This window comes from Synchiropus splendidus, chromosome 14, assembly GCF_027744825.2.
Source record: "Synchiropus splendidus isolate RoL2022-P1 chromosome 14, RoL_Sspl_1.0, whole genome shotgun sequence".
Taxonomy (NCBI): Eukaryota; Metazoa; Chordata; class Actinopteri; order Syngnathiformes; family Callionymidae; genus Synchiropus; species Synchiropus splendidus.
The window spans coordinates 1,086,312-1,097,896 of NC_071347.1; the positions used below are offsets into that span (position 1 = coordinate 1,086,312).

At 39.7% G+C, this 11,585-nt stretch overlaps 1 protein-coding gene across 1 annotated transcript; it reads left to right on the plus strand.

Annotated features, from left to right (window-relative positions):
* Positions 1 to 305: 305 nt before the first annotated feature.
* pdia3 (protein disulfide isomerase family A, member 3) lies at positions 306 to 10,959 on the plus strand. Its single transcript, XM_053886295.1, has 13 exons — positions 306 to 606; positions 1,751 to 1,829; positions 1,914 to 2,031; positions 2,174 to 2,281; positions 2,760 to 2,889; positions 3,323 to 3,439; positions 4,278 to 4,403; positions 5,443 to 5,625; positions 5,700 to 5,808; positions 6,166 to 6,294; positions 6,422 to 6,501; positions 7,276 to 7,333; positions 8,557 to 10,959. Exons 1-13 carry the CDS (start codon positions 473 to 475, stop codon positions 8,662 to 8,664), a joined length of 1,479 nt encoding a protein of 492 aa, XP_053742270.1. The 5' UTR covers positions 306 to 472; the 3' UTR covers positions 8,665 to 10,959.
* Positions 10,960 to 11,585: the final 626 nt, after the last annotated feature.

Genomic DNA, 11,585 nt, shown 5'->3' on the forward strand with positions numbered 1-11,585 from the left:
AAAGTGCCACCTCTGACACGTTTCTATGTTTGCGAGGTTTTACAATGCCTCATTTTAATTATCACCACCAACGTTTCGATGACTAACAGTAATGAAAAAAATGAATCAGAACTAAATATATTGATTAGGTCAACATAAAGCAATGGACACTGAACGGGAAGACCAGCGAGTGTGATATCGAGAGAGTCGATCTGATTGGTCCTACCATTATTACGCAGAGAATACTCTCGTCAGATTGGCTCCTGTGTAAGAACGACGTGGTCCTGTGTCCAATGATGCGATGCCACACTTTCGTAAGAAGCGGATCTACTTCCTGCCTGAACATCTAAGCCATCGCTTTCGATTCAGTCGTCCTTATAGCCGCAGACACCACTGCCATAGGGTCCACTCTGCCGAACAAAGGAGATTTCTCCGGACACCTCCTGTTTCCCAACAACGTGTATTATTTGAGAAAAGTGGGTCGCTGTGAGTCATGTTAAAGTTGATCGTATTAGTGGCGCTGGTTAGGCTCTCCTTGGCTAGCGATGTGCTCGAATTTACAGACGACGACTTTGAAAGCAGGATTGTGGATCACGAACTCATACTTGTTGAATTCTATGCTCCATGGTAAGGTGTTCTGATGTTATTGACCGCGAAGCTAACAGAAATGTTTGAATCGTGCCGAATGCCGTTGAATTATTATTATTATTCATTTCTGTTGTAATGACGCGTGTATAGTTTAAATGGAACTACTGTAAATGAAAAATATTTCACGTACAACCTTAATGACTTCGTTTCAGCTGAATTTCCCGGTCATTGTTTCTAACCTGAGCTCGCGTACAACAACCACGATCATGCGTTAGAATTGGGGAGTCACTTTTATTTATTTATTTTTACATCATTTAGATCACATCTGTTTAGCTTTCAGAAAACAAGGAGTCATCCTTGGCGTTTCCAAATGTAGTTCCTTAGCGATGTCTAACGCGGATAAGGAAGTGGCGTGTTCGTTTGTTGTTGTCACGTCGTGATTGGCTGCACAAGTTTTTGTGTCGCTCAGTGATTGGTCGAGAGGCGACGGCAGTACGTCACTGGCCATGAAGGCTCAACTTTAAAATCGTCCACCGTGTTCTTCTTTTTCTCGGATAAAACTTTCTTTGTATTCGACTCAGATTCTGTTGTGTTAACGGTGGTTATCTAGTTAAACGTCAGTGAATGAATCCGATAAAGCAGGCCACGTTTTTTCTCACCTACCTGGCTACGGAACTGTACTCATAGACGGAAGCCCAGCCGTTGTATTATATTCATTCACTGTCCGACATATATTGATTTTTCAATAAATGCATTCCATAAATGTTTTTGGAATCCCCACATTTATGCTAACTCTAGGATAGCTCTTAAGTGTTGCTCTCAAGGGAATCATCCATTGTCATACATGAATGATCTGAGTTAGGGATGAGGGAAGGGACATTGCCAAGCGTTGGATGTATTGCTTTTAGTAGCAAGAAGTTGGTCTACTCATGTCCTGACTTTCACTTTGCAACAGGCATTAGTAGAATGTCCCTTTCTGTATACGCATATGACTGTTTTATTGCAGGCTCAATGAGAAAAAGGAAAAGGCTTTTTGTCATGTGCTACTCGAGAAATTCGAAAATTAACAAAAAAAAAGTTATTTATTTGTAGTCTCATTAGAGTTAATAAAGATGAAAATATATTTGTAATGCCATGTGTTTTTTTTCCCCATCCCCTTTGCTAACCTATTTGCATCCCCCAGGTGCGGTCACTGTAAGCGTCTTGCTCCAGAGTATGAGATAGCAGCCACCCGGCTCAAAGGGACTGTTGCTCTTGCCAAGGTGCACGAAACACAACAGTTTAACGCTATACTTTTCACAAGTATTGATGTGTTCTGACAAAGTGCTTTGTCCTGGTGACCTAAGGTTGACTGTACTGCAAACAGCAACGTTTGTAGCAAGTATGGCGTCAGTGGCTACCCAACACTTAAGATCTTCAGAGATGGAGAAGAGTCTGGACCCTATGAAGGTCCTCGTTCTGCAGGTTTGTTCATCCTTCAAAGTGTCTGTCTCTTGATTTGTCAATCCCAAATCAGACCACTGTAATTCTTCTGCCGTTGTTTTATTATTTCCATTGTTATTGTGCATGATTAAAAATTCTGGACCTTATTCTTAATCCCGATCAGATGGTATTGTCAGCTTCCTAAAGAAGCAAGCTGGACCAGCGTCTTTGGAGATAAAAGATGACACCCACTTCCAAAAGCTCATCTCAGACAGTGATGCAATTGTCATTGGTGAGTTTTCCCATTTTGTCTTTGAACTGTTTATCTATTTTAATTAGTACAGGGCGGTCCACCGTTTTATACAGAATACCAGTGTTTTTTCTTTTATGATATGAATTTTTCTGCATTGGAAATTCAGCCAGATATTGTTTCAGAATGGCGTGGTTGCAGTTTTATTGTTTGGCAGTGACTGTTTTAACTCGCTGTGTTAATGAACTGCTGCACAACTCTGGACACGCACGCACGCTCTCTACCTTCATTTCCCTGACTCCGCCTATACACATGACGGTCATTGTTTTCCTGTTGACTCAATTTACTTTTTGTATTCTCCATCCACTTTCACATCAATTTCTGTCTGAATTGCTTTATTTAAAAAAAAAAAATCATCTGATTTACCTGAATTACCTTTGCTTATCAAGTGCCCCTTGGTGTAGATTTATAAGTTCCAGATCCCTTTTGATTCCTGATTGAGAACATCTCTCTATGACAGGTTTCTTCGCTGATGACACGAGCACAGCTCAGACGGAGTTTCTGAAAGCCGCCAGTGCCTTGAGAGACAACTATCGCTTCGCGCACACCAACTCCAAGGACCTCCTCCAGAGCCAAGGCATTAATGCAGAGTGAGTCCAATTAGCAGTGAGCAATTAGTAGGGGTGCAATGTTTGATTTTAGATTTGATTCATATCACAATTTGTGGTGCAGATATGATTTGTTAATTTAGAACGATCCTATTCATGAAATTCAGTAGGTTCTGAACCAAAATTCTGTTCTGTGTAGTGAAATAATGAGGTAGATTCCTGTTTCTTGGAAGTATACATTTGTTCTGGATACATATGAACAAATGAACAAATCAACAAAGTGCAACCAACACCTTAGATTAATTTGTCAGGCAGGGAAGGTCACCTCGACTGTACGTGTATAAAAATAAAGTGCAACCAGTTGGAAATGGCCCGTGACATTTCACGATCACTACTGATTTGTCATAGTGAAACAATGCTGTTTGGATGTTTGAAAATGACTTACTTCTGATCTCTTGATTTGTTTTCTTTACAGTGGAGTGATCCTCTTCCACCCACCAAAACTTCACAATAAGTTTGAGGACAGCACGGTCAAATATGATGAGGACAAATATACCAGCAACAAAATCAAGCGATTCATCCAGGAAAACATGTGAGTGCAAATTGAAGCCAAAACCTGCAATAATAACACATCTAGTTGCAAGTCCAATATGTTGCTGCATGGTTCCTTTGTAATGTTTCACGCTGCACTTTCTCCACTTTTGCTCCAACAATATGTGTTAACTCTCAAGTTTTATTTAAATTAATACATTATTTAAATACACAGTTGAATAATCCAAATTTGTTTTTATGTTCAACAAAAAAAGACGTTTTATCTATCTATTTTGTGGTCCCGGTTCATGAATTTATTACTGGGTTCTCCTCAGCAATTTAGCGGGGCTGGCTGTGCTGGGCAATGTCACTCATCAAATTTAGTGGGTGAATCCAGACGCCTGGCTGATTTACCCATCAAGCCAAGGTGAATCAGTGCCAGATCATGGATTATTGCCAAGTAACAAAATGTAGACCAATACATGGAGTGGCATTGTTCACCTGTCACCTCACTCTGTTTCAAGTAATTCAATTGCATCCACACACTGCGGCATCATCACAGTCGTCAACGTATCAATCATCAAATGTGTGGGGTTGGACTTGAGCCCCTGCAAGAACAAAAGACACACACTCGTGTAACAATTCACTGATGCCTGCATGGGAGTCTACTTCACCAATGACAACATGAAAAATACATGTGAATACGATATTAACACGTTGATCTGGAAGTGCTGAAATGATGTGTTTCATGCTACACTATGTCGGTTAGGTGGTCTCATTGTATTTAATAAATTTTGTTGCTTTTAGTCCTCATTCTGTTCCAGTGGCCCACATTGAATACTGTGAATTTTGTGTCATTACACTTTTTTTGTCTAATTTTTTTCATTGACATGTTTCAGTTTTGGAATCTGCCCCCACATGACTGTTGAAAACAAGGACCAGATGAGGGGAAAGGACCTGCTGGTGGCATACTATGATGTGGATTATGAGCTTAACCCCAAAGGCACAAACTACTGGAGGAACAGGTACAACTCTAAATAATTTCTGACTTCTAGTCAAGCCTTTCTGAATTGAATACATGCTGACTAATACCCCTTCGACATTGCATGACCAAAATTGCGAGTCAAGCGGCTAACTTCATCTGGTATGAAAGGAACGCCCCATTCTCTTAAAGTGGGACAGCAGGCATTCAATGGGCATTGTATTTGGTGTCCTCAGCACAAATTGGTACACATACAGACTCGAATAGCACACATTCACCACATGGTGGACAAACAGTGCAAACATGCAACATTTCATCTGTTGTATTATTAAAATGTGTACCTTATGGCCCAAATGGGATGAACTTTTCCTTAACCACAATATGATCTTATCCGTGCCGACATGATTTGACATTTTAAATTGGTGTAACACCTCCATGTAGACCATCCATAATTCATCCATTTGTCCCATCTAGAAATTTCAGGACTTCTGCTCTTGGAACACGAGCACCCATCACTGAGCGCGTTTGCTTCTGTATGTGGGCTTCTCTGCACAATAGCCTCTGAACTGTAATTGAACTGTCAATAATAATAATAATACTATTCTTAAAAATGAGGTCTTTCTGTGTTGTATGACATGCATTTATAAATGGTAATGAAAAAAATGCACAGAGGTCCAATAATTCCAGGGATATCCTTGGCGCTTCAGCACAATAGGGCCCCTCTGCCATTTTCACTCCCTCTGCTAGGTTCTCATCTTTTTTCAATTAATTAGCTTTTGTCAAAGTGTTGACTTCAATGTAAGTGCACCCTGCAAAGTGTCATTTCTCGTCTTTCAGATGGGGTCAGGGTTTGAACAGGGCAAACCGTTCAGGTGTTAAGGTTGTTTAAAATGTGCTTTTCAAGCCATGGTGACAGCAACGCCGTTTGTGTTGTTTACCTTGTATTTGTTGGATTATTATTATTTCTTTTTGAAACTATGTAATAAGTTATTTCAATCTTAACCTGGTCAGCTGTCTAATTTACAATGAAGTTTGTACTTTCTCATCGCAGCCTTTTATAAGCAGCACTTTTTTTTTTTCAGGGTGATGAAGGTTGCAAAGGGCTTTCTTGATGAAGGCAAGAAGCTTAACTTTGCTGTGGCCAACAAGAACATGTTCAGCAACGAGCTATCAGAGTTTGGTCTGGTTGCTGACAGTGCAGAACTCCCTTTGGTAGCCATCCGAACTGCCAAAGGAGACAAATATGTTATGCAGGAAGAGTTCAGGTATTTAACAGTAAATCTTTTGTTTTATGTTGTTACACATGAAGCAATGGTGTGTATTGCTTATATGTTAACAGTCGTGATGGTGTTGCACTGAAGAATTTTCTGCAAAGTTACTTTGATGGCAAGTTGAAGCGCTACCTTAAGTCTGAACCTGTACCCGAGAACAACGATGGACCTGTCAAGGTGAGCAGAAAGAAGCGTTTCTACTTCTATTATGACAATTTGTCTTTGTGTCTTGTGTTTTGTTAAGTTTTGAAGACACGCCTACATGTTTCGACTTCTAAATTGTACCTGTATAACAATCCATCCTTTTCTCCCTCTCTCAAACACTTTCCTTGTGGGGAAAACTCCCACTCTTGTGCACTTCAGCAACCTTGTGATTTAATGTTAGTGGGTGATGGGTGATGTTGTGCAGGATGCTCCTTAGTTTCAGGAGCTGTCCAGTGTGCTAATGTGATGGTACTGAAATGTGGTTTATTGTGACAACCGTAGGAGATTGGTTTTGTCAGCATCATTCACAAAACGGCACATGATTTTCAGGTGGTGGTGGCTGAGAACTTTGATTCCATTGTCAATGATGACAGCAAAGATGCACTGATCGAGTTCTACGCACCATGGTGTGGACACTGCAAGAGCCTGGAGCCCAAATACAAAGAACTTGGAGAGAAGGTAATCATATTTTAACATTTAGTGACTGAATACCTAATGTGTTGGTTGCCAATATATAAATATGGCAGTGTGGACACGTTGGCTGTTGAAGTGCTTAACAAATCGCCTTCCTTTTTTTCTTTTACAGCTTGCCAACGACCCAAACGTGGTCATTGCCAAAATGGATGCCACTGCAAACGATGTGCCATCGCCCTATGAAGTCAGTGGGTGAGTGAAGGACACTGATTTCAAACTGAGTTTCATCAGATTGTGGCTCCCCTCAGCTTTGTACTATGGGGGCACTCTGCTCCCCCACAATCACAAATCGTATGACTAATGTACAAATTAAGAGCCTTACTGTTTTTCCATTTACAAATGATCAGAGGACATTAATATCACACCATTTATTTATATTGTGTTTATATTGTTTCATTAAATACTCAGCTATAGTGCTAACTTCTGGGGCTCACCCCCGAATATTTTTAAAGGCAGACCATCCACCGGACAGGTCCTTGACTTCTCTGTGGAGTGAACATATGACCAAACATCTGAAAGGCCTGCTCAGCTCCTGTATAAGTCAATGCAAACTAATGGTACAAATGTTCTTCACTTCTGCCATTTTGTTTGTTATTATTACTTCGCTGTTCCTGCCATTGTCTTCGTATCAAAAAAGTTCAAAGGCTGTGGTTTCCCAGACATATAAATGTATAAGAGTTTCATGTTTAAAATATATTTCAAACTATGGTCATGAACCAAAGTCCTCCAAACTCCACACTACTTTGTTTTGGTGTCAGCTTTCACCAAAGGAGGAGGTGCAGAGGTGAGAAGACATGCCTGCACATACATAGGAGCTATCAAAGATCCTGTTCCATAGTTGCGGTTAAAAAGGATCCTAATGTAGTTTGGGTCTTTGGGGTTTCCTGCTGTGCTGGAACTATAAATAATAATAAGTGTCTGATGGAAAATGTTATTTGGCTGATATAATTTTCATTGATTCTCCAGATTCCCAACCATCTACTTTGCCCCAGCTGGACGCAAAATGAGCCCAAAGAGATATGAAGTAAGTGCTCTACTTGTACTACGTTTATACATTTTTTTCATTTTCAGGAATAAACATTTTACCCACTCAGTTTTCTAAAAATAATTCAATGCACATGTATCTGTTCACAGTAGGGATGCAATCATGATCTGCCAATATCGGCGTGATCAGTGGTGCTCGGCTGTCTGGCTGATCAGTGTCGGTGATCAGCAAAAATCCTGATCGGAGCATCCCTAGTAGTCAAGTTTTCCTCCGGCAGCACACACGCGAGAAAATGCTCTTTAGGGAAGCATGTTAATAGGCTTTACCAGCACAAATTAAACACAGCATGTAAAGCACCTGCTCTTGACTGGGCACGGATAGATGAAAGTGAGACATCTGGTTCCTCAGTCTGTTATCACAGCTAACGTTTAGCAACACTTGCGGGTCCAAGCGTGACATTTGGAAAGCTATGCAAATTGCCCCCAAAAAAAGAATTAATTTCGCAGAGCCATCTAGCTTCAGCCTTTCTCAGGTTACATGGAGATGGAAATGACCGAGTCGGCCATCTCTCTCTCTCTCTGTCTCTCTCTCTCTCTCTGTCTCTGTCTCTCTCTCTCTCTCTCTCTCTCTCTCTCTCTCTCTCTCTCTCTCTCTCTCTCTCTCTCTCTCTCTCTCTCTCTCTCTCTCTCTCTCTCTCTCTCTCTCTCTCTCTCTCTCTCTCTCTCTCTCTCTCTCTCTCTCTCTCTCTCTCTCTCTCTCTCTCTCTCTCTCTCTCTCTCTCTCTCTCTCTCTCTCTCTCTCTCTCTCTCTCATATTTTTATTTCACACGTACCTAGGTGTCATTTTGATCGGCACTCTGGCTGATCGGCAGCAAAAAAGGCCTGCAGTGAGTGCAGGTTTTTGTTGCAACCAAACATGTTAACCAATCTGGGGTCAGCTGATACAACCGGCACGAGACTGACAATCAACTGATTCTAGCCTTCAGACACCGGATTGGTGAAAAGGTGTCGTCTTGATTGGTTGCTTTGTGGAACAGTTTTCCCACATCTGCTCGATGAGCTGTGTTGTTGATCCAAGCTATTAACCACACATATTTCAGCCAATCAAGTGTCTAGACTGTAATGTGTTGATTGACAGTCAGATGTTGCTTGTTCAGCTGACACCTGCTTGGTTAACTTCAGAGCACTCTCTAGTTGCATTACCCTGGTGTAGAGGTATGTCCTTCTTTCTTTTTCATTAACATGTCATCTCTATTGTCCCAGGGGGGCCGAGAAGTGAGCGACTTTATCGCCTACCTGAAGAAGGAAGCCTCTAATCCTCTTGCAATGCAGGAAGAAGCCAAGAAGAAGAAAAAGAAGGTGGAGCTATAAGGGCTCAGACCAAAACACATGGCACACCTTTGCAAGTGTTGTGCTTAAGAACTAAATTCTATTCCACTTTTAAACTACCGACATGAAGCCAAGTCCAGGAAACATCACTGTTGGGCCTCTGCTGTGCAGGAATTTCTGATTCCCCTTGGTGTGCCTGCGTCGCCTCAGCCTAATGCACTTTGTTTTGAAACAGGTTGTCAGCTCTTGCTTCATTTGGTTTATCACATAGGGGGTGGGTAATCTTCGCTGTGAATTTGTTTTTGTACATTTGGAAGGACGCATAACATCATGGAATAAAAGGTGGCCACAATATCAACACTGAATCTGTTCCTTCGTAAAGCCCTACATTTAACTGTTGAAAGGGACCATTTTCAAATGTCTATCAGTATATGTGGAATGTGCAGTATAGTCTGGATTTATTCTATCATCCATCAGCATTTTAATCACATTTGAAGCCTGTGAAAGAGGCCACAATTGTCCAGGGTGTATTCCTGCCTCTCGCCTAATCACCGCATGATACCGTTGAATATTATTCTGTTATGTTGTCTACTGTGATAATGATTTAGGAATGAATCTATTACATTATTTACCATGATTTCAGCACTAATTTTTACTTTAATATTTTATTATAGAGTGTGTTAGGCAGTGTCTTCCCCTTCCATTCTGGGATTCGCCAACACACTTCCTGTTCTGACTTGTATGTACACTGGCATTTGATGACTGGATAAACGTCCCAAGATAGGAAATCAGGCCAGTGTAGGTAGCCCATAGAATAATTATACCCCACTCTCAGATCACAGAATGATAGTCATCTCCTTTGCTGATCCTCTAGAACAAAAAGCAACATTACGTGGTTATTGGAAATTAAATTGTAATTTACTGAAAGATGAAGCCCTCTGTAACTCAAAGTAATTGGGATGGGGATATTTTTAATGGAAAGGAACTTGGTATCGTCCAAAAATGGGAATTCTTGAAATTTAAAATCAGAGAATTGGCTATTACACAAAGTAAAGAAATGAAAAAAGCAATTCTTTGGGAGAATCTGAAATTATGAAAGAACATAAACTGAAAAAAATGAAAGATGATTTAGACCATTTATATATTAGTATGACAAAAGGAGCCTTTATATGTTCCAGAGCTAAGTGGCTAGAGGAAGGTGAGAAGAATACAAACTATTTCTTCACACTAGAAAAGAGGAATTACAAGATTCCTTTTCTCTGAAAATAAATAACTTCATTACCTCCAATACAAATGATTTAGCAAATCACACCTATCTGTTTTACTCCGAATTATACAGCTCTAAATATAACTCAATAAAAGGTGAAGATTTCATCAACAATGTTAAAGAATTGATTCCTCAAATATCAGGCAAATTCAAAGTGGATTCCGAAAAACATATCTCTAAATCTGAAATTTTTGAAGCTGTTAAATGCTGTAAATAATGAAGAAATGACCACAACCATGGAACAAGGTAAAACAACATTGCTCCCTAAGCCAGACAAGAGCTGCCTTCTGTTGGATAACTGGAGACCAATAACATTGCTCAACGTTGATTATAAAATACTCTTGCTAGTTCTCGCCAGGCGTTTAAGAAAAGGTTTAAGTGAAATCATAAATGAAACCCAAACGGGCTCTATACAGCTTTTGACAGTGTAGTAGAGCATCTATTCTTATTTAGATCAATTCAATCCTTGGGTTTTGGTGAAATGTTTGTTTCCTGTGTTAGAATGCTTTATAAAGATATTTGTGGCTGTGTCATGTTGTTCCCCAATACGACAAAGAGTTTTTCTCGTTTTTCGTCAAGGATGCCCCTGCTCTCTGTTTCTTTTTCTTTTAGTTGTTGAACTGCTTTAATACGAATTCGACATAGCAATGTTTTTCAAGGATTGAGGATATTTGGGAGAGAAATTAGGCTAACACAACTAGCAGATGATCCAGAGTCAATATAATAGATACTTTCTCTAATGCATCAGGTCTTAAACTCAATTTATCAAAAATGTGAATTATCATGTCTCCATGACACAAGGAAATGCAACTGGGTAAGATAAGAAGAAAATGTGTCAAGTATCTTGGAATTCACTTTTCTAAAAATCTAAACGAACGTCAAGTCAAAACCTTTAAATCCAAAATTCAAAAAAATAAAAATATATTCAATATGTGGCTTCAAAGAGATTTGTCTCTGTTTGGGAGAGTTCTTCTAAGTGAAGCAGACGGTATTTCTAGATTTGTATGTCCTACTCTGTCTCTTTTTGTTCAACAATACATTTGTAAAGAAATAAATAACACCCTAATTAACTTTGTCTGGAAAAACAAATGGCATCATTCAAAAAAAGAGATCTTAGCAGGTCCAAGAGGTGAAAGCGGCATAGAGTTGTTGGACTATGTGGAAATGAACTACACTTTTAAGACAAAATGGATAAAAGAATATCTGAAAATACCAGAATCGCCATGGTACTTTATACCTCACAATATTTTTGGGAGGGTTGGAGGGCTGCCTTTTCTCCTGGCTTCTGATTATACTGTCACAAAGTTGCCTCTAAAATAATTTAAATTTCACCAACATGCTCTTTCAGCAGCAAGCTTAGTCTCTTTCTGGAACAATGAGTTTATAACTAGGAAAAATAAGTCACTATACCTGCAACACTGGATTGACATGATAATATTTTACCTTACAGATATACAAAATGAGAAAGGTGAAATCCTTAGCCATGAAGAATTTCTCAGATTCAAACTCTTTCCTGTTACTCATAAAGAATTTCAAATGGTGGTAAATGCTGTTCCTAATGGAATTCGTTAACTATTACAAGGACATTTTCAAAGGCAAGGGACAGAGAAAGTTGACCTCACGCTCTTCATTAATGGTATAAACATTATGAGTCACCATTGCAACAACAAACATATTAGGAATCATTTCTACAGGA

Bases quoted from the DNA above. Each gene is read 5' to 3' on its own strand.
- pdia3 (XM_053886295.1), top strand. From the start codon at position 473: ATGTTAAAGTTGATCGTATTAGTGGCGCTGGTTAGGCTCTCCTTGGCT. The intron at 2,032-2,173 runs GTTTGTTCATCC...AATCCCGATCAG, and splicing joins TGAAGGTCCTCGTTCTGCAG to ATGGTATTGTCAGCTTCCTA. The intron at 3,440-4,277 runs GTGAGTGCAAAT...GACATGTTTCAG, and splicing joins CGATTCATCCAGGAAAACAT to TTTTGGAATCTGCCCCCACA.